The sequence below is a fragment of the Haematobia irritans genome, chromosome 5 (assembly GCF_050003625.1).
Source record: "Haematobia irritans isolate KBUSLIRL chromosome 5, ASM5000362v1, whole genome shotgun sequence".
Classification (NCBI taxonomy): Eukaryota; Metazoa; Arthropoda; class Insecta; order Diptera; family Muscidae; genus Haematobia; species Haematobia irritans.
In genome coordinates this window covers 164,063,695-164,087,373 of record NC_134401.1, presented here as the reverse complement: position 1 = coordinate 164,087,373, position 23,679 = coordinate 164,063,695, and the positions used below count along the sequence as shown (strand labels likewise).

The 23,679-nt window shown below is 33.1% G+C and overlaps 3 protein-coding genes and 1 long non-coding RNA gene across 7 annotated transcripts in view; 2 read left to right on the top strand and 2 right to left on the bottom strand.

Moving 5' to 3' along the window:
• Positions 1 to 425: 425 nt before the first annotated feature.
• Positions 426 to 2,602, top strand: LOC142238706 (uncharacterized). The gene is made up of 3 exons (XR_012722794.1): positions 426 to 848; positions 914 to 1,318; positions 1,383 to 2,602. It is a non-coding gene; the product is annotated as an uncharacterized LOC142238706 (long non-coding RNA).
• Positions 2,603 to 13,520: 10,918 nt separating this feature from the next.
• On the bottom strand, positions 13,521 to 16,097 carry LOC142240485 (uncharacterized). The gene is made up of 3 exons (XM_075312185.1): positions 15,623 to 16,097; positions 14,833 to 14,973; positions 13,521 to 14,772 (listed from the first exon to the last, which is right to left on the bottom strand). Exons 1-3 carry the CDS (start codon positions 15,849 to 15,851, stop codon positions 14,057 to 14,059), a joined length of 1,086 nt encoding a protein of 361 aa, XP_075168300.1. The 5' UTR covers positions 15,852 to 16,097; the 3' UTR covers positions 13,521 to 14,056.
• A 328-nt stretch (positions 16,098 to 16,425) lies between these two features.
• PIG-N (Phosphatidylinositol glycan anchor biosynthesis class N) lies at positions 16,426 to 19,746 on the top strand. Its single transcript, XM_075313818.1, has 3 exons — positions 16,426 to 16,697; positions 16,774 to 17,642; positions 17,702 to 19,746. Exons 2-3 carry the CDS (start codon positions 16,853 to 16,855, stop codon positions 19,561 to 19,563), a joined length of 2,652 nt encoding a protein of 883 aa, XP_075169933.1. The 5' UTR covers positions 16,426 to 16,697; positions 16,774 to 16,852; the 3' UTR covers positions 19,564 to 19,746.
• Positions 19,747 to 20,739: 993 nt separating this feature from the next.
• Positions 20,740 to 23,679, bottom strand: part of magu (SPARC related modular calcium binding-like protein magu) — a 38,927-nt gene continuing 35,987 nt past the window's right edge. For all 4 annotated transcript variants that reach the window (XM_075313819.1, XM_075313822.1, XM_075313821.1 and 1 more), the window contains 5 exons: positions 23,557 to 23,648; positions 23,202 to 23,479; positions 21,686 to 21,820; positions 21,435 to 21,604; positions 20,740 to 21,366 (listed from right to left, as the gene is read on the bottom strand). In XM_075313819.1, coding sequence (XP_075169934.1) covers positions 21,296 to 21,366; positions 21,435 to 21,604; positions 21,686 to 21,820; positions 23,202 to 23,479; positions 23,557 to 23,648 — 746 coding nt within the window. In that variant the 3' untranslated portion in view covers positions 20,740 to 21,295. The remainder of the gene's footprint in view (positions 21,367 to 21,434; positions 21,605 to 21,685; positions 21,821 to 23,201; positions 23,480 to 23,556; positions 23,649 to 23,679) is intronic.

Below are 23,679 nucleotides of genomic sequence, written 5' to 3'. Positions count from 1 at the left end.
ACTCTTTTATCGAACAAAATATAGCCATCCTACATCGATATATATTATAAAAATGGTATTTTTTTGTAGTGTGATAGTATCGGTTTACTAATTTTTGTCTTCAATAATTATTTAGCATTAAAGAGCTTTTCTTCTAGAGACTTTTATAAATTCCTATCATGAATGAAGAATATATTTTTTAAATACCAACACTCATATAAAAAATAAATTATATGTTGAAAATATTTTTTTAGTTTTAAGTTTGTAGTAGTTCAAAAATAAAATGAATAGGTTTGGAAAAAAATTAAACCTTGTAACATAAAAAACATATAAATTAAAACATTATTTATGATTTTTACTCATTATGGCATAATTAACTTATTATAGTTGCATTTCTTAAATATGAGCATTGTTATCTTGGTATACAAATCTTTATCCACCTTGCTTTTAAATTAATTGTTAACTATTGTATTCTTGATTATAAAGTGCCTATTAGAAAATTACCAAAATTGTTTCATTAAATAAAGGGGAATCTTCCCAATAAACACATGATGAGCGTTTTTCAAATGCAACACCTCTTCAGTTTGAGGGTAAATATCATTTTCAACATAAATTCAACTTGACTTGAAAAACTCATCTTCAATTCATCTTCAAATTGTTTGCGAATTACAACCAATTTGGCAAAATGTTGAAGAAAACTTTAAAAATGTGTTGAAGATAATTGGAGAAAACTTTGACAAAACACTACCCTGAAATGCAACGAAAAAACCACATGGTTTTCAATACTACTTTGGACAACAAAGTTCGTGGAAGAAATACAAAAATGTGGAAATTTTTTAATAATCAATTGAAATTGCTTATAATAGTTGGTAATTAAAACTAAAACACGAAATGAAAACTTTAAGGAAGTCACTAAACTCAAATCTCTTTGCAGACAACTAAAATATTTGGATTGGACACATTAAGAGGCTGGCCGATGAAAAATGGTAGTGGCTTATCGAGAAGAGAAAGTTTCCATAAATCAAAGTGCAACCAAAAAAACTTGGTATTTATGCTTTTCCATATCAACAACTACTGGATGATAATTCGCAATTCACAAAATAAAAAATTAAACCGATGATGCGATATAAATTAAACTATCGATGTGATATAGTTTAATTTATATCGCATCATCGGTTTAATTTGTTATTTTGTGAATTGGAATTGCTGGAAATTTATTCCAATTATCTGGACATCAAGTTCCTGAAAATTGCCAGTATTTTAATAACAACAATTTTGTAACACCAACGTTCTTGAGGAAATCACGAAGTATGTGGTCAGTTGGAAGAAATACAAATTGGTAAGTCAAAATAAAAAGTGAAATGAAAACATAATGGAAATCACAAAACTCGATTGTTTTGCAGAAAACTAAAATCATTGGATGGTATATTCTTGGAAGATGTTGGCCGATGAAAAACCGATGAAGGGAACAACAAAGAAAAGTTTTCAGAAAACTTACAAAGTGCAATCAATTAAACCAAAGTGCAACAATTCCTATATCAAGAACTTCTGGATGAAAATGTGTATTACATCAATTTACATCCCGTCATCAGTTTGATATTTTGTGATTTCCTCTTGCTGGAAAAAAGCCGGACTAAAAAAAGTTAACGCCTTCACAAAAAAAAAGACAGCTAAGGGTTGCCAAGGTCAGCGTTAAAAATAATTTGGACAATTTTGCATAAAGGCCGGTATGCACCTCTAGCGAAATTTTCGGTAGCAAAAATTTATTTAAGTCTACAACAAAAAAACAGGGCTGTGTACACAAATTTTAAACCAGCTAATTGCTTTTAAAAATTGTTAATATATGTTCCAAATATTCCTCAAATAAATTGTTTATTATTTACAGACCTTTTAAAACTTTTACGCACACAATGATTGTAATAAATTAAATGTTTGCTGCCAAAATTTGCTATTGACAACCCTGTTATTTTCATTAGAGGTGCGTACCAGCTTACGAAATTGAACGCTACCGAAAATTTCGTTAGCATAAATAGCAATGCATTTCTTATGGGAATGAAATTTTTCGCTAGAGGTGCATACCGGCCTTAACAAAAAAAATTAGCAGCCCTGCCAAAATCTTTTGAATTTGACGGCGCTTCTGAGAATCCCCACCACGTCGAAAACAATCGTATACGACATCCAAAACTCATCGGAAAAGCGCCGTCACTATTGAGAAGTTGTACCACGCCAAGTTACTACAAAAAAGTATCGCATGAGTGCAACTATTAGGTTTGGAAATGTATGGAGTAATTTTCTAAAGGCCGTTACGCACCTTCTTTTTTTTTGTGATTTCCTCTTGCTGGAATCTATTCTAACACACAAGCCAGCAAGTTCCTCGATAGTAATTATTTCAAATTGCCAGCATATTAATGACACCAACATTATGGAGGAAATGGAATTATACATGTAAAAATGTTTAAGATATTTAAAGTTGTATTCATAGTTTTATTTATTAATACGTTTAATAAGATAATTACATTTTGATTGGTATTATATTATTATTTTTATATATTATTAATGTTATTTTTAAGATTATTATATTTGTTAACGAAAAAAATAATAAAATTTACAAAATCCCTAGAAATTTAGTATTGACTTTCAGTTAGAACTAGGATTGACTTTCATACAAATTGTAGTTTGAAAGTATTCGCAACAATGGTAATTTTTTATTTTTCTCACATTGAAAACTGTTTGAGAAATTATTGAGTAGCGATGCATTTCAATTTGAGGATTACAATTGAGAAATTATTGCTATTGTGTTGAATTTTACTGTTGAGGGTAATGTCTGTTTTTTGTTGAGAACGCGATTTTCTCAACAATTTCTCAACTTGAATATTACCCTAATCCTTTGAAAAAATGTTTGAAAAATTATTGAATTTTAGTATTTTTCAAACGTTTGTGTTTATTGGGTTCTTTAATAAAAGGGATAACTGGTATACGAAGAGAAAATTTCGGCCCTGTAGCGGAAATATCGTTTGTATAGCAATAATACATCTTTGACTTGAATTACTTATCCGACCAAATTAAAATAGTCGATAAAAACGCCCCCATAGAATTCTTGGTTGAATGAACAACTTTCATGACATTCTTATGATTAAGAAGAGAAGTTCACCAATGTGGTATCACAATGGACTGAATAGTCTAAGTGAGCCTGATACATCGGGCTGCCACCTAACCTAACCTAACCTAACCTATGAATAAGAAAAAATTCGCTGAAGGTGCGTAACGGCCTTTAGAAAATTACTCCATACATTTCCAAACCTAATAGTTGCACTCATGCGATACTTTTTTGTAGTAACTTGGCGTGGTACAACTTCTCAATAGTGACGGCGCTTTTCCGATGAGTTTTGGATGTCGTATACGATTGTTTTCGACGTGGTGGGGACTCTCAGAAGCGCCGTCAAATTCAAAAGATTTTGGCAGGGCTGCTATTTTTTTTTGTTATGCAAAATTGTCCAAATTATTTTTAACGCTGACCTTGGCAACCCTTAGCTGTCTTTTTTTTTGTGAAGGCGTTAACTTTTTTTAGTCCGGCTTTTGATGAATATCCAATAAACACAAACGTTTGAAAAATGCTAAATTTCAACAATTTTTCAAACATTTTTTCAAAGGATTAGGGTAATATTCAAGTTGAGAAATTGTTGAGAAAATCACGTTCTCAACAAAAAACAAACATTACCCTCAACAGTAAAATTCGATACAATAGCAATAATTTCTCAAGTGTAATCCTCAAATTGAAATGCATCGCTACTCAAAAATTTCTCAAACAATTTTCGATGCGAGTCAAATTAAGAATTAACATTGTTGCAAATACTTTTTAACCAAAATTTGTATAAGAAAAAGACCGCGAACATTCGACAAGTACGGACGCGTCCTCGAAATTTTTCTGAGTTAATATTGAATTTTTGCTGATTTCCAAGTAAAATGGTGTGGCCTATGACCGTACCAGTTGATGGAGACAAAGACCCACCGCCTAGGATCAGAAAATATGTCCATTATAGGCGTAATTATGAAATTTTGATTCAACAGTTCAAGATGGAGAAGAAACCCTTGCCTGTCATCAGGATAGGGAAGGAATTGTACGAGAAGGAGGAAGATATAGAAATATTTTATATTTCTAAACGTAAACTGCGTGTAGTTAGCCGTAATAGGGAGATAATTAACCGGCTAGCATGCAATGACATGTTTAAGGAGAAGTACAATATGTACATTCCACAGGAGCTTTGCGAGGTCAAAGCAGTTGTGGAGATACCCTCGGACCCTACTCTCACCGAGAAGTATATATTTGAAAATGTAAAAGTGAAACACATGGCTGAATTCGGGCCTTTGAATAACACGGTGGAGGTGACTGAGGTAAAGAGATTTACTAGGAATGACGAGAACAGCGATGAACGAGTAGAGATGGACATGATCATGCTATGCCTCACGGGCAATATATTGCCGTCGCATGTTGCATTGGATCAAATTATCTATCCGGTTCGCCCCTTTATTGAACCCACTATTCAATGTCGTAAATGCTGGAGATACGGACACTCCTACAAGTATTGTCGACGTATTCGACAACTCTGTCCACGATGTGGACATTCACACGATGGCGTTTGCGAACATATCCCTGTATGCATCAATTGCGGGAAGTTTCATGACTCCAGATCAACTGAATGTGAGAAAAGAAAAGAGTTACGGCGAAAGGCAAAAGAAAAAGCCGATGAGAAATTACCGCGACGTATAGCGAGAAATTTAGACCTTGAACCAACAAATGCTACGTTCGACTTAAACCCAGATGATTTTCCGTCCCTTGCCACTAAGAGACAAAGACTTTCGGCAAGAAAATGCCGATCTATTAATCGAGATAGTCTACAGGTCCGGGGGACCGACACACACATGCCAATCACTACCGTAATTGAGATACAACCACCTCCCAACATCTCCCCCGAAGTTTTAGGGGGGAAATCGAGTAACGAGTTAAGTGATTTTAACGGAGATTTGAGCCAAGAACTATCCGAGTGTAATGGGGCTGGACCTCTATTCCAAATGACCCCGGAGGTCACAACAGACATTACAATACAAGAACTGAACGATATCGTAGAGGCTGCTGTTCTGTCACGAGAACCTGCCAAAGCTACGGAGATAAATCCTGCTAGTACGAATGACTTAAAATATGATAACTCATGCACCGGTATGACTATATCGACCACACTTGATGATTTCGAGAAGTTTCAACGATCTGTTCGGAAGGAAAGCAGCTTGCTAACTTCTGATAACGTTGATGAAGATTCTACAGACTAATTTAACAAGTGCGAGAAACAAAAGACCACAACTATCTCGCCTATTAAATGGTAGTAAAATAGATATTACGTGCCTAGCAGAGACCTGGCTAGATTCAAAGGACATATTTCAAATTCCTAATTATAACGTCGTTAGAAAGGATAGGCCGACCTATGGTGGCGGTGTGGCCATCCTTTTAGAAAAATCAATATTATTTACTACCATCAACGTTACTCCAACCAACCGACAGATCGAAGTAGCAGCTTGTGAAATTCAAACACCTAGTGGAAATATAGTCATCATATCAATATACATACCCCCGGCAATATCTTTTAATTTACCCGATCTTGACAATATAATTGGACAGTTACCCTCGAACTCAAGCATACTGATTTGTGGAGACTTTAATGCGCACGACACGGCATGGGGTAACGACTCCACAGACCGAAGGGGAGAATGTGTTAGTGAATTTATAGAAAAAAACAATCTTGTCCTCCTCAATGACGGTGCAAAGACATTCTTTGGATGCTTCAACCCCACCGCGATCGACCTTACCATATGTAGTCCCTCTCTTGCCCTTGTGTCCACATGGTTGACATCTAACGAAAGCCTGGGAAGCAACCACTGCTGCATAAATATTGAATTTAGGTTCAAACCTCAAAAAAGACGGAGGAGAACATATATTGTCCCCAGAAATATTCCAGCAGATATCTTAAATGAGAAGGTGACGCAAATACTGGACGGCGACCGCTTCCGTAATTGTCCGCAATGCGAGAAACTAGATGTTTTTTCTGAGGAATTTTTCGAGACCTTTAAGGTCAGTATCGGCAATAAAATTTACCCTGACAATCCCTGGTGGAACTCCAACTGCAATCGGGCGAAGGCCAACCAAATTAGAGCGATGGCTAAATTCAAGAAGGCACCGACAAGGGAAAACCTCAAGGCATTAAGTAAGAAGAGAAAGGAATATTTATACACCATCAAACGGGAAAAGAGACAGGGTTGGAAAGCGATATGCGAGGAGATCGACGCTGATATCTCACCTTCGGACCTCTGGAGAATAATCAAGAAATTCAGGGGCATGGGCACGCCGGCGCATCGCGCTATGCCTTCTGGGTGCGTAGAAGGATTTTGTGATGCGATTTCTGGCCCTCATGGTCCAGTTAATGGCACTCCTGCACAGCCAGAAGCCACTTACCAGACTGAATTTTCGAAGGACGAACTTGAAATGGCCATAAATAGGTCAAAAGATACTTCTCCTGGAATGGACGGAATGCGTAAAGGTCATATTCAAAATTTCAATGGTGATGTAAAGAGCCGGATTTTGGATTTATTTAACTACGTGATGAGGAGTGGCAATGTTCCCAAATCCTGGATGAAATACAAGATAAGACCTATTTTTAAAAAGGGAAGACCACCTGAAGACTCGAGCTCCTGGCGGTCTATTGCACTAATTTCATGTATGAGGAAGACGTTTGAAAAAAAATGATATTTTTAGAATCGATCATTACATTGAGGCGAATACGATGCTCAGTAACTCCCAAGCAGGCTTTAGACGGTAGGTAAGTCTACGTGTGACAATGCGACGGCTCTCTGGTCGGCAGCGCAACTTGCCAGTCGAGAGGGGAAATATATGGTAACACTAGGGCTGTTTTCTTTTTGCACTGATAACCAGTGCTAAAAGAAAACGCAAAAATGTTATCAGTTCAAATTTCGATTTTGATTGGCAACACTTGGCCCCCAGCTGTCAAAACCAATGTATTGTTTACAAATAAAAATACGCGGTAGAAAATTAATAATAAATTTAAACCATAAACGAAAGAGTTATTATTTCTCGAAATAATAACTCATTGAGGGTTTGCTGTCTACCTTTCCACAAGCTTTATTGAGATGAGGCAAAACAAAAACAGAACAGACTCGTTGAACAACTCAACAGTGAAGTTGAAAAAAGATTACAAAAATGAATCCAGCTTCCACTGCCGCCGTCAAAGCTAAAATAATTTCGGATATTCCAATGGAAGTATTCATTTGAAAATGGAATGCAAACTTGTAATACTCAATTGTCTTTTGTGTGGCACTCATTGGGCATAATGGTGGTCTTCAACAATCCGAATTATCGTATCTGGTCGCATATTTGTTGCTTTGGAGAATGATGACACACTTGGTATTCAATTGCAAAAACATCCAGACGTAGACAAGGAATTATTCAAAAAACGATCGATTGTTGTTTGTACCGATGTTGATGTATAGAATGTGCTAAGCCACCTATTAACGAAAAGTAACCATTAAAAATACTATTTTCGCCAAACACTCAAAATCAGTGAACCCTCTGGGTTACTAAAGCCAATTTAAACTTAATGGGAATATTGTGTTTTGAGAAAGTTTCAACTCTAATAATTTTTTGTGTACGTTTGTTAATCTAACTAAAAACAGGAAAAAATTAACACAAAGAAAACGTAAATATTTAATAAATCCGTGTTTCTCACAAAACAGATCTGAATTTCTTAACAATTTTAAATTTATAAACTATTTACAATATTTATTTTATTTTATTCTATTTATTTTTTTTTTTTTGTATACACTCCACCATAGGATGGGGGGTATATTAACTTTGTCATTCCGTTTGTAACCCATCGAAATATTGCTCTAAGACCCCATAAAGTATATATATTCTGGGTCGTGGTGAAATTCTGAGTCAATCTGAGCATATCAGTCCGTCCGTCTGTTTAAATCACGCTAACTTCCGAACGAAACAAGCTATCGACTTGAAATTTGGCACAAGTAGTTGTTATTGATGTAGGTCGGATGGTATTGCAAATGGGCCATATCGGTCCACTTTTACGTATTGCCCCCATATAAACGGACCCCCAAATTTGGCTTGCGAGTCCTCTAAGAGAAGCAAATTTCATCCGATCCGTCTGAAATTTGGTACATGGTGTTAGAATATGGTCTCTAACAACCATGCAAAAATTGGTCCACATCGGTCCTTAATTATATATAGCCCCCATATAAACCGATCCCCCGATTTGGCTTGCGAGGCATCTAAGAGAAGCAAATTTCATCCGAACCGGCTGAAATTTGGTACATGGTGTTAGTATATGGTCTCTAACATCCATGCAAAAATTGGTCCACATCGGTCCATAATTATATATAGCCCCCATATAAACCGATCACCAGATTTGACCTCCGGAGCCTCTTGGAAGACCAAAATTCATCTGATTCAGTTGAAATTTGGTACGTGGTGTTAATATATGGCCTCAAACTCCCATGCAAAAATTGGTCGATATCGGTCCATAATTATATATAGGCCCCATATAAACCGATCCCCAGATTTGACCTCCAGAGCCCCTTGGAAGAGCAAAATTCTTCTCATTCGGTTGAAATTTGGTACGTGATGTTAGTATATGGTATCCAACAACCATGCAGGAATTGGTTCCTATCAGCCCATAATTATATATAGCTCCCATATAAACCGATCCCCAGATTTGACCTCCGGTGCCTTTTGGAGAAGCAAAATTCATCCGATCTGGTTGAAATTTGGTACGTGGTGCAAGTATATGATATTTAACAACCATGCCAAAAGTGGTCCATATGAGTCCATAATCATATATAGCCCCATATAAACCGATCCCGAGATTTGGTTTTGGAGCCTCTTGGAGGAGCAAATTTCATCCGAGTGAGTTGAAATTTGGTACATTGTGCTAGTATAGGGTCGTTAACAACCATGCCTAACTAGGTCCATATCGGTCTATAGTTATATATCCCTCAGATAAATCGATTTCCAATCACACAAAAATTGGTCCATATCAAGTTCATAATTGCATATAGCCCCCATATAAGCGACCCCCATATTTCAATTCTGGCTCTCTACGTACCGTGCAAAAAGTCCATATCGATTTGTAATTATTTGTAGACTTAACTATACATAACTTTTTTGTCTAATATATACCACGTATGGACTAACTCACAATTTAGAAAACGATGTTAAGAAGTTTTAAGATACCACAACCCAAGTAATTCGATTGTGGATGACAGTCTTTCGTAGAAGTTTCTACGCAATCCATGGTGGAGGGTACATAAGATTCGGCCTGGCCGAACTTACGGCCGTATATACTTGTTTTTCATTGACTCCTAAAAATGAATAAATTACAATTTACGGCCATTTTCATTTAGCTTCGTTAGGATTTAACTTTCAGTTAACAGAAAGAAAAATCTAAACTGAAAAATTTTCGACAGTTAAGTTGTTAACTGGCGTATGTTATATTTAGGCAACATTTTAAAGTTCTTTAGCTAACGGAGCTTCATGAAAATGGTGGTATAATTATAACAATGCGAGAACATATGTATGTATGTATGTATTTATTAAGTACAAATATGGATATAAAGAAATATGTATAATAAATAAAATGCTAATATAATGGAAGAAACATGGCAAAAAAGTTTAGGTTTCAATTTGTTAAAAACGATCCTAAAAAGATATAAATATATTTCATCCGAAGAAAATTAACAAGTATATACGGCTTTAAGTTCGGCCAGGCCGAATCTTATGTACCCTCCACCATGGATTGCATAGAAACTTCAGCAAAGAATGTCATCCACTGTTGCGGAGGTCCTGTTGGATGAAAGGAAAAAAGTGAATTTCATTTTTGGTTTCGAGCCACCCTAATATACACACAGGAAAAGATATCACTAAAATATTTCTAATTAAAAAGTCAAGTGAAGTTTGGAATTTTGTTATTAATAAATTATTTGATGCAATTAACTTTTTAATCAAGATCATAACATTAAGTTAATTAAGTCAATGAGTGAAAAGTTTAAAATTCTGAATTAAAAATATATTTCAAACAATCAATTGTTAATCCAAATAAAAACTCTAATCCAATTCAGAAAGTAATTGAAAATAGTTACCTTTTTTTTATTAAAAAAATTAATTGCGTTTTTCAATCAACATCATTTAAAGTTTTAATTGAATCAATTAAAAAATTAATTGAAATTTGCTAATGAAATCAATTAATTTTTTTCTAATCAAGTTTTTCTATGTCCAATTAAAACTGTGATTGATACTATCATTTTCGTGATTGAAGACATTCAATTAAAAGGTTAGTTGGGTCGATTAATTTCGTGATTGAATCACAAAAATTTTAGATATCTATGTCCGTCCTCCACAAAGTTAGCCCGTGAAATAAGTGCTATTTTGCAATTTTTTTTTGTCAACATTGACAACCCTATTTAATTTTTTTTACGGACATACATACATACATACAGTCGTAAAACTAGGAAGGAGAACCGATGTATATTTGCTGCAATTTATATTGAGTTTGTATTCCTTAAAATGGATTAGTAAAGGAACGTAATCGTTACAAAACGACGGATTTAGCGGCTAAACTCGAACTTAATACCCACCTTAACGCAAAATCCAAACAAATTAGTATTTGTTTATTTACTTTTTACCATTTATCCATGTTCGTTTCTTCTTCTTTTCTGTATGTGACATTCACTTGAGATGTGTTCCTTTCCGAGTGTTACTTTAGTTGCCAACTCATATTTTGACAACTACAAAATTCGCATGTCATGGTGACTCTGGTGCGACTTGCACTGATAGATGTTCTGGATAGAACACCAGTGCAACAATTGCCATACAAAAGTTGTAATCAGTGCAAAAAGAAAACAGCCCTATTGATACAAATAGATGTGATTGTGGGGCAGCGCAGTCCATCGACCATCTGACATTCACATGCCCTTTGGTAAGCCACCAAGGGCGAAATCTATTAATAAACAGCCTCAACCAAATTGATGCTGGCAATTTTACCATACAAGAATTACTTAAAAAAGATGACGATAGAATTTACAGAATTCTTTATCGATTCTACTTGGACACAATATTCTGATATGACCATTTGATGAGAACCCAACACAATTTTATATATAAATACCAATGGACCCCATCTATTATGAATCCCATAAAGGTGGCAACATAGACCTGGTGTCTCAGGCCACTTTTTAATTCCATCAGCTGGTGGAACACGACGATTCATTGCAATCGTCCAGAAGAAGAAGAAGAAGAAAATTTGTATAAATGATATCGCCACTTCTAATTGAAAGTCAAAGTTGACAATATTCCCAAAAGGATATGTGTACAGAAGCGCAGTCCATCGACCATCTGACATTCACATGCCCTTTTTTACTAGGATCTATATTCGTTATATATTTCCGGTCTCCGGTTATAACAGGATTACATTATAGGAAATAGGAAATAGAATTTGAGACATGAAAATCAATTTCCGTAAAGTATTGGTGAAAAGTTGTCTTTTGCTGTTGTTTTGAATTTGAATTTTGAATTTTTTTTACAGCGTAGCCGGTGCTTCTGCACCACTTTTTTTGATGCCTTGTACTTAATTTGACAAGTGTGTGTGAACAGTGCTGTTTTTCACATGCGGATCGAAATGTTGTCACCTCCCAGATGACAACATTTTTGCCGTCGGCCGAAATGTTGCCACCTCCCAGATGACAACATTTTTGCCGTCGGCCGAAATGTTGCCACCTCCCAGATGACAACATTTTTGCCGTCGGTCGAAATGTTGCCACCTCCCAGATGACAACATTTTTGCCGTCGGTCGAAATGTTGTCACCTCCCAGATGACAACATTTTTGCCGTCGGTCGAAATGTTGCCACCTCCCAGATGACAACATTTTTGCCGTCGGTCGAAATGTTGTCACCTCCCAGATGACAACATTTTTGCCGTCGAAATAAAAATTCGTAGTGGCAACGCTGAGCAGAGCATTAACCATCCCTGATCCCTTATATATACCAAGCTGTGCATACATACAAAATCACACAAAAAATAAAACTTTTGCAAAATAATTAATAATGCAAAATAATAATAATTAATATTAATATTAAAACTGAGTACCCTCCCTGGCATATAAATGTCAATAAAATGTCATCATCGGAGCCGGAGCCGACCGTAAGTAGAATTAATTTTGCAATAATTCCAATTCCCAATACCAATCCCAGTGCCCGCCCAGTGTCGTATTTGCGGGCCGTATCATACTAACTGCCTGTTCATGTTCGTCTCGAGTAGAGGTGTGCACGTGACACGAAATTGTCGTGACTCACGAAAATTTTTGTGATTCGCGCGTGAGTCGTGAGTCACGAAAATAATATCTTCGTGAGTGTGCGTGAGTAATGAATTACACTCTCGATTTAATAATGCTCATGTTTTCAGACACTTCGGTAAGGTAAATAATCATAAAATTATACGTGAGTCACGATATTTTTCGTGATTCACGGTATTTTTCGTGAGTCACGGTATTTTTTGTGAGTCACGACGTTTTCGTGCGTGAGTGTGCGTGAATACAAATTTTATTTTCTTTTCGTGAGTGTGCGTGAGCGTGAGTAAAATATTACTCACGTGCACACCTCTAGTCTCGAGTCGAGTAAGTTCGTTTCTCCGTAAATAGGGTCTCAAACCCATCTTCGTGCAAAATAATCTTCCGCGAAAACGTAGTACCTTTCCCAATTCCCATCCCAGTGTCGCATTTGGCAGATATGTAGTATGTGACAGGGCCTTAGTACTAAGTTATGCTCAAATCATTCCGCGAAAACGTGCTTAGTACTACTGACGAATCCTTCCATAAAATTTATATGTTTTGTTTTTTGGATTTTTCGATTTTTAGTATGAATCATGCAAAAGAGCTAAGCTTGATGAGGAACGAAGAAACCGTCATTTGCCGGGTAATTCAAATGAATCCATCCTTTCAAATCATAGTACCATAAATTTAAATTTAATTTTAGTATTAAAAGCCGACCAATCGCTAAAGCTCACTCTGGCTTTCCTTAGAAAGCTAAGGTCAAGTCCAGAGGTCTTTACCGCAAAGCCCTCGGCGCATTATCTTGAGAACAGGGCAGCATGAAGAAGAGGTGCGTGCCAAATGGTGGCCGGATGCAGACTTTTTAATCAAAGCTATGAAACAAAGAATCACTAAATTGCTAGATATCAACATCGAAATTGATTATCAGAAGCAATTTTTAGAAATAAGCAGTAAATATAAGGCCTTAAAGGCCAAATATGGTGAACCAGATTCTGACTCAGAATAAGTAAGTGTAGTGTAGATATATACATACCCCAATCCCGTTTTCCTTACTAATAATTAGTAGATGTAGTTGTACTTATTATTATTTATTTTTATTATCTTATAATTCTTCTTCTTCTCCTTCATCTTCTTCGTCTTCTTGTACGCCGTAAAAGGCTTTTTCAAATTCAAATATTTCACTTGTTATATATGGCAAATTCTTACAAACTATTTTGTTGACAATGAAAAAAGTTTGGTATCTACCAAAGAGTAATTTAAAATCTTTGTACTCTAGTGTTGACCGCAAAGTGCATGTTCGAAAGTCATGGAAAATCGCTTCCAAATATTGGGTTGACACTGATCCAACATTAATAACTTCTACATTAGCATATTTTTCAAAAATTATATTTGAAATAGCATTGAAACCAGCCATTGTGGTTATTATGCCTTTAACAGCGTCTAATGCTAATGTTTCTTCCAAAATTTCGTTTTGGAAGTAATCTTTGAACATATTAAATACGTTTCTTTCATCGGCAGTGCGACTCAATTGTGCTTCTTTTGATACGATGTTAGTCTCATTTAACATTTCGCACATTTCTTCAAAAAAAACGCTTGATTTTAAGCAAACTTTGTGGTGGATTCGTATATTCTGTTACTAATATCTGCAAGCAATTTACACTGTTCGGCGAAAAGAAGCTTTTTAACATATTATATGTTCCAACACTGTGTCCGTAATCGTAATTTTTTTTTTGTCGAAACATTCTCGTCGAATATCTTTTATTCTTAACAGTCTCGCCTCTATTTGGTCTGTGTATTCCATATCACGGCAGAGATTATTATTTAGACAATATTTTCTAATGTTGTCCATCAAGTGACACATGTCGTACACCAAGTACACTCTATGAGCTTTAAAAATTTCGGGTTTTATGTATGATGCTCCATTTTCATCGGTAATACAACAATATATTTGAAACGACACATTCGATTTGAATTGGTCGCACGTTATGCACTGCACGTAAAATCCAATTTTTTCACTTGTAGTAACTGCAGTTCGTATCATATCCGTAAGACAGCTTGGTTTTAAACCCTTTTTGGTTTTAAAATAGCAGAGCAACATCTGCCATCCGCTGACAATGCCATGCATATTAAATACAATTACCCTTTCAGTGTTAAATCCACCAACAGTTATATAAAGTTCATCGAAAGAAATACAAATTTCTTTTTCTGATGGTGCCATATTTTGAGTTATGTTTTTCAATTCTTTTATATAATTGTTACAGATGCCCTCGTCGGCAAATTTGAACAATCTTCTTTTTAAAATTTCTTCTTTAGGAAGAGTAATATTCAAATTGAAAACCCCAGGACAAGGGTAGTGGTGGTTCAAGAAGTAATAGGCTTTAATACTATTCTCCTCGTCTATATGAATTAATCAATTATTAAAATATAACTAAGAGTTGTTAGTTAGTGTATAATTACCTTGGGTTTGTGATACACATGATGTATCCATTTCCATATCAGGTGATGGAATGTCCAATGCCACTTCTTCTTCTTCTCCTCCCATAACTATCTCTGGCGGCATGTGTTCCTCCACAATGGTTTCGGGTTCATCTTCATCTTCTAGAAAAGAAAATAAAAGTAACATAACATTCTGACTTGAATTAAAGGCAAAAATATAACTTTATATAGTAATAGTGAAGTTATTTATTTCATGCATAGAAATTAACCCCACTGCCCATACTAACATACCCCAAACTATATGCCATCTTGCTAAAAATCACATTTCTATTTGCATTACAGGCCGTTCGTTTTCATTCCATTAATACAATTTAATATTTCAAATTTATTTGTATGTATTTTTTTTTTATGATGTTTTATTATGTTATGTTTTGTTTTATGTTATTATATGTTTTATGAGTTTAATTTTAATTTTTTAACTTATTTTGTTTTTTCATTTTCAATTTTGTTTTGTTTTAGTTTTGTTATATTTGCTGAATTATTAAAGTTTGTTGTTATTTGTTTTATGTTTTATTATTATTTTCGCTTTTCATTTTTGTTTTCATTGTATTTTCATTTATTAATAAAAACATATTTAAGACATTGATTTATTGAAAAAATTTCCAACTCCAATTAATTTTGTAATTGAAAATAATTTGGTAATATTTTTTTCTGTGTATGTGTTTGTATATATAATAACATTAAGTTTGGGGCATGGAACAAAAAATTTGACGACGTAAAACGAGGGAATTGAAATTCATGCAATACTCACCAATCAAATTATTTAATAATAATGTGGGCAATATCGGATTGTATATACTTGGCACCCCATCAAAGTGCAATGAACATATCCGACTATTTTTTTTCAACTCCAAGTTTGGCAGAACATCCTTAAGGGCATCAACCCACTCATTCCGATACGTACCAAACCTATAAAGGTTAAAATTTAAACCGTTTGCACTAGTCCATGAGGGACAGTTTGGAATAACACATCGATACATTTTTTTAAATTTATTTATTCTTTTTTCAAAACTCAAAACTCAACTCAACTCAACAGCGCGGGTATTATTATTATTATATCGTCATATGAAATGAAAAAAGACGTAACTTACATTGCAAACTGCAAACATTTTACAGGAGAAGCAAGAGACTTTCTTGCAGTTCCTTGCGCTTTCTTGTTACGGATTTTATAATTTAATTTAATAAAATTGTAATTTTTTTAAAACTTTGCAGATACGTGTTTTTTGATGCGGTGCATAGTAATCAGTTAAAAAAGTCGATTTAAAATTTTATGTAACTTACGTCTTTTTTGATTTCATATGACGATATATACATATATATGTCAAGTTACATGACAAATCACATTAAATATGTCATGTTATATGTCATATCACATCATCATGTTACATGACAAATCTCATAACACGGTACACAAAACTTAGGTTAACAGCCCATGTGGGACAAAGACCATATGATGATGAGTCAAATGTTGGGGATCTGGAGTCTTGTTGTTGTTTTTTGTTTTTTTCTTTATCGCCAATGTTTTCTTTCATTTGCTTTTCATTGCAGATTAAAAAAATTGTTTGTTATTGAAAATTTACATATAGAAGCAAAAGAGTAGCAGGAGGAAGAGGAGGTTACTGAACTGAATTTGGAATTTGCCTCCCAAAGAGAGCATTGATTTGGAATGTTTTCTTGTAACAAAACATTCCTGGAAAGGAAAATATAAGCGAATTCTATCCATTGGAAATTTGGGTATTTCTACATATAATCCCGATAAGTTGGACCTTACAAATAGGTGGTCATATTCAGATATTGTTTCTGCAGCACCATCTAAAACATCTAATGTAAGTAATGTCTTTTTCTGGGGCTAATTAGGAGAATAGTTTTCACGTCTAATCTGTTTGCCCTATTTTCTTTTAGATATCGTCAGAATATCGTCAAGTTATCGTCAGAATATCGTAATGATATTTTCAAAGTTGACAATATTCCCAGAATCGTGATGTGGATTATATATTCCGTAGTGTTACACATCCTTTTACTAGGATCTATATTCGTTATATATTTCCGGTCTCCAGTTATAACAGGATTACAACCTCAATTTCCATCTCACAACATTCAACCACCGGCAAAACGTCTAGTTCTATTTGTTACTGACGGTCTGAGAGCGGAATCGTTTTTCCATGACAATTGTGCTGACATTCCTAACTTGAAGAAGCTGATACTGAATGTGGACAATAGTTTAGTGGGTGTTTCACATACCCGCGTCCCGACAGAATCCCGACCAGGTCATATAGCGCTTATAGCTGGCCTCTATGAAGACCCCTCTGCTGTAACCAGAGGATGGAAAGAAAATCCCATTGGATTTGATACGGTGTTCAACCGTAGTCGAAAAACCTATGCTTGGGGAGCTAATGATGTGCTCCATATATTTTCAAGATTAACTAAGGACGATGAAGATCGCATGTTTTTCGATTCTTATTCGCATGAATTGGATTTTTCGGGGAAAGAAAAAACTTATGAATTGGATCAATGGGTCTTTCAGCGTGTTAAGAAGCTATTAGCTAGAAAATATCAAGAATTGAAGCAGGAGGAACAAACAATATTCTTTTTACATTTATTGGGCTTGGACACTGCTGGTCATGTGCATAAACCTGGGACAGATTTATTTCTAGAAAACCTTTTGTACACAGAAAAGGAAATAACCCGAATGTATGACCTATTTGAGGCCACATTTCAAGATGAAAAGACGGTATATGTGTTGACATCCGATCATGGAATGACCAATGCAGGTAATTTTGAGAATTAATGTTATGTATTTTCTTTAATAACATTTTTCACTTGGTTTTAGGATCTCATGGAGCTGGAGGAAAATACGAAACTGAAACACCTTTCTTTATTTGGGGTGCTGGTGTAAATTCTAAACCTTACGATACAAATGAACAATATCAATTGGATGGTAACATATCGAGACCCTTATATCGTGTAGAACAGGCTCAAATGGCTCCGTTAATGTCGGCTTTATTGGGCATAGCTACACCCATGAATAATTTCGGTATCTTACCGCATGAATTTCTAAACGCATCCATAGAATATAGATTTCAAGCAACCCATAATAATGCGCTACAATTAGTTGAACAATATAAACGTTTGCTTCAACAACATGAACAAGGATGGTTGGCATCCTTTCTGCCAAAATATTCTACGGATATAGGAGAATTACAGGAAACTATTGAAAATCAAGCAAATGCCAAGTCTTTTTCAAATGCGTTAAAGGGAACTAATGATTTAATGAGGGCAGCTTTACACGGAATTGAGTATTATTTTGGTTATTATCGATGGCTATTATTACTGGCCACAGCGGCAACTATTATAGGATTTTTGGCACAATTAATATCTTTATTGGTGGTTGATTATAGAGTACCAAAGCGATCAAAACAAACAGCAAGGGGAAATGAAATGTTAATGTTGGGCCTAGGTCTCCTAGTCCTAAGTTTTTGTATGCTGCAGAAATTAGCTTTAGTTGTAAGTTTTTATCTTTTGCTGCCAGTGGCAGTGTGGTATTATTTTATTGTATCTAAAAGGGGCAATTTTTGTATAATTTTCAATACCAAGCAGGTATTGTTATTAGTCACATGCTCGGAGCTATTGGTCTATACCTTTTTTGAAAGACGAGCAATTTCCTTGGGTTTTCTTTTATTTACTCTCTTTGAAAAAATCCAAAAAGAAGCCTATCGAAATAAAGCCAAGTTTCTCTTAGAATTATTACAAATTGTAGCTTTAAGCGTATTTCCATTATTGCCTATTTCAGTAGGTTACTCCAATAATGGTCTACTATTGCTTGGTATATTTCTTACAATTGTAAGATCACATATAGTGAAGAATGCCATTTCCATATGGGACCGACTAATAATATATACAACTTTGGCCAATGCGTGTATATGTATTTATATGCATTCCCAACAAATGGGAATATTTCTGATATCCCAATTAATTTCCTGGGCATATTTAGTCTATGTGTTAGTATCACTACTAAGATCTTTGAAATTATCACTTAAACATCGTTTGGAAAGAATGATATTTTTATTAACTTCCTTGTATAGCATGTTTTGTACATCTTATGAAGCACTTTTTATATTATTATTACTTACAGAACTCATATCTTCCATTGATGATGACAAATCCCTATTTAACTATTCTACAATCAATAGCTACTCATCCCATTCTGTCCAATTGTCACAAAGTTTTCGTTATGCATTTGTTATGATTTTGTATACATTCTTTTCATTTTTTGGTACTGGAAATATAGCATCGGTAAGTTCATTTGATCCCAATATCATAAGATGCTTTCTAACCACATTCTCACCATTTGTCATTATGATTTTGGTTATAATTAAATTGATAATACCACTTCTCTTGATAATGTCCAGTATATTTGCTTTATCGCCTTTTGCATTGAAAAATGAAAAGAGCATATTTATTTGTTTATTGATCATATGCGATGTTATGGGTTTGAATTTTTTATTTTTGGTAAAGAATCAAGGATCTTGGCTGGAAATTGGTTCATCCATATCACATTTTGTGATAATTCAAGTCACTACAGTAGTGCTTGCCTTATTCGTTTATCTTTCCAAGTATCTATTGAAAATTCATGTAGCTAGATCAAATTTACCGAATCATTTGATAGAAGAGCCAATGGGTAAAATGAAATAATATTGGTCTGGCATTATGAGTTCGTTTTAAATAATTTAAAAATTTATTCAACCTACAATATGACCTTTATAGAGTATTATGTATTAAATGATGTATTTTTATAAATATTTAAAGCTTTATTTAAATATAATAATTTTTATATCCTTTTAAAATAAAAAAATAAAACTAATAGATAAAAATTAATTTTGGAAAAGTTGGACACTCCGATTATAAAATACCCTCCGTTAGATTTTATATACGAAATCACAGATGAAGTTAATTCTGAAAAGAAAACAAATAAAAGTCGGACGAAGCCAATTTTATTATACACAGAATCAAATTTAGAAAATCGCCCTTCGACATCTCTCTCAGATTCAACTCGTACGATACCCAATTTCCTTGCTTTTGTTTCAATCGATGGGAATGGTTTAGCTTATAACTTCGAACAATTTGGCTGATAAGCTTCGGAAAGTAATCGACGCCATTCAGTTTCACTTTTTTTCGAAATAAAAACAGTAAATCAAAACATCCCGCAAAAGGTTTTTTGTGACCATGGAATCAGGCATATTGAGAGCAAAAAATGAAAACTGGAAAGATGTAATGACATGAATATAGTTTCAGTATGGTCTGATGCGTACCAAAAATGGTAAATTTTTTACTGTTTGGTAGATTTTACAGAATATTCCTCTCCAACTAAGAGGTATTTCAGATATTTTCTATAGAAATAAAATTTTGACATTTTCTATAGAAATAAAATTGTCTATAGAAATACAATTTTGACAAAATTTTCTATAGAAATTTTGACAAAATTTTCTATAGAAATAAAATTTTGACAAATTGGTCAAATAAAATAAAATTTTGATGAAATTTTCTACAAAAATAAAATTCTCACAAAATTTTCTTTAGAAATAAAATACAATTTTTTTATAGAAATAAAATGTTGACAAATTTTTTTATAGAAATAAAATTTTGACAAAATTTTCTACAGAAATAAAATTTAGATAACATTTTCTGTAGAAACACTTTTCCTCTGTTGATTAAGGAATAAAATTTAGACCAAATTCTACATAAATAAAATTTTGCAAAACAAGTTTTTTTTTTGTTTGGTAGTGTTTTGATAAAATTTTCTCCAAATGTTGGTAGATTATTTTTGGCTCGAGTGTCAACATGTGGAGTGGAATGAACTAATCAACTGTATTGATGGGTCGGTAGTACTTTATTAGCTTCATTTACAAAGTTTATGTTGTATTTAATAAGAATTTACACAGCTACATTTTTAAGCTTACATATTAAATTAAAAAAAGAACTAAAAATAAATTATAAATAGAAATCTTACAAACTACAATAGCATATCTATCTATTTACAAGATACCAACAAAAAAATAAACTGATTAAAATTGGTTTTAATTTTTTTTTAAGTTTTCAACTGAAACATTAGAAAAAAACGTTCTCTCTTCTAACAGAAACTATAAATGTATAGCATTGCAATAGGGTTCCTTAAGGAATTGCAGCATGGCACTTAAAAACATGGAATTGAGAGATAATTAAAGATCAAACCATAATTTGTGCATATATTCACAACATAATCACAAAAAGATTCAAGCATTCGGTCCATTATCGGATTTATTTTTACATAGGATGTTGGATATATTTTTCATGAAAACCGCCAAGGTCTTTGTCCAATCCAATGGTGAATGAGAGTTGAGAAAATTGATTTCCATTTCTTCGTATCAAATAATATTTCTAAAAACAGTTAATCTTTGAGATACTGTTCCAATGGATTTGATCCACTTAACCTAGGAGGCTTGGAAGAACTTGGATTATCTGTAAAATTAATAATAAATTTAATTACCAACTGGTTTTTTGAATATTTGTTTAAGGATCATGCATACTTATTGAAGGGAAATTTTGTTGCTTCGCATCATTTTGGGCACTAGAGGAAATATTGCTCATATTTACTTTCTGTGCCTGCAAACAATTTAGCCATTCGGTAAGGGTTATTTTCTTATCACTATTAAGATCACAATATCGTGGTAGTTTGCGACCACATTTACGCAAAGGACTGTAACGAGTAATTTTGATGATAACGAATTATTAAATGAAATTAATAATTTCATAGTTTGTTTTTAAGAATAATACTTACACAGCACTATTCACCAATTCTCTGAATGTCTTCCATTCTTTGCGCTCCCAGGCTTTGTTTTTATTTTTGTCCAATATTACAAAACTTAATGTTGCTATACGCTCATCTTCCGAACTCCATTTTGTAGTATTGGCACTAGAAATGGAGAACGAAACGAATATTAAAGTAAATCAATATATTTCCTCATTTCATCTATAAAATAAAAATTTTGCCAAAATTCCCTATTGAAATAAAATGTTGACAATATTTTCCATAGAAATAAAATTTTGACAAAATTTTCTATAAAAATAAATTTTTACAAAATTTTCTATAGAAATAAAATTTTGACAAAATTTTCTATAAAATTTTGACAAAATTTTGTATAGAAATAAAATTGTTACAAAATGTTTATAGAAATAAATTTTTTACAAAATTTTCTATAGAAATAAAATTTTGACAAACTATTCTATAGAAATACAATTTTGACAAAATTTTCTATAAAAATAAAATTTTGACAAAATTTTCTATAGAAATAAAATTTTGACAAAATTTTCTATAGAAATAAAATTTTGACAAAATTTTCTATAGAAATAAAATTTTTACAAAATTTTTATAGAAATAAAATTTTTACAAAATTTTCTATAGAAATAAAATTTTGACAAACTATTCTACAGAAATACAATTTTGACAAAATTTCCTATAAAAATAAAATTTTGAAAAGTTTTCTACAGAAATGAAATTTTGACAAAATTTTCTATAGAAATAAAATTTTGACAAAATTTTCTATAGAAATAAAATTTTGACAAAATTTCCAATAAAAATAAAATTTTGACAAAATTTTCTATAGAATTGAAATTTTGTCAAAGTTTTCTACAGAAATGAAATTTTGACAAAATTTTCTATAGAAATAAAATTTTGACAAAATTTTCTATAGAAATACAATTTTGACAAAATTTTTATAGAATAAAATTTTTACAAAATTTTCTTAGAAATAAAATTTTGACAAACTATTCTATAGAAATACAATTTTGACAAAATTTCCTATAAAAATAAAATTTTGACAAAATTTTCTAGAGAAACGAAATTTTGACAAAGTTTTCTACAGAAATGAAATTTTGACAATATTTTCCATAGAAATAAAATTTTGATAAAATTTTCTATAGAAATAAAATTTTTATAGAAATAAAATTTTTACAAAATTTTCTATAGAAATAAAATTTTGACAAACTATTCTATAGAAATACGATTTTGACAAAATTTCCTATAAAAATAAAATTTTGACAAAATTTTCTATAGAAATGAAATTTTGTCAAAGTTTTCTACAGAAATGAAATTTTGGCAAAATTTTCTATAGAAATAACATTTTGACAAAATTTTCTATAGAAATAAAATTTTGACAAAATATCCAATAAAAATACAATTTTGATAAAATTTCCTATAAAAATAAAATTTTGATAACATTTTCTATAGAAATAAAATTTTGACAACATTTTTTATACGTTGTTGTTTTAACGAATGTAGTTTTTGATCATCTTACCTCACATGAGAACTGGCAATAATCTTCGTTTTTAAAAACTCTTTAAGATCTTTGAGGAAAATAATTTTTCGCTCATCGGGACAACCTTTCATTTGTCTCGTCTCTGTATATAGTGAGGAATCACATTGAGGACGTCTATGCTTTACCAATGTATCTGGTATATCCTTTCCGGTCTCCTCATTGACACACCAGCAATAGGGCGTTGAGTTATAACATTGGACCCGATGATAGCGACCATCTGGTGTACAATCCGGTACATAAAATAAACTGTTTCCACGCTGTTTTGGTTGAAAATAAAGAAAACGTTTTCCATTATTTGTTTTGTGAAATTTACTGTATAGAAATCAATGCAAACCTTAAGTTCTTCCAAAGCATTCGCCTGGTCTGTCAAGCAATCTGATTCGATATCAGATTCTTTCGCGGATACCTCAGAGTGGGAATTTAAAACTTGAAAAAAATTCCCAAAATTTATAAAACA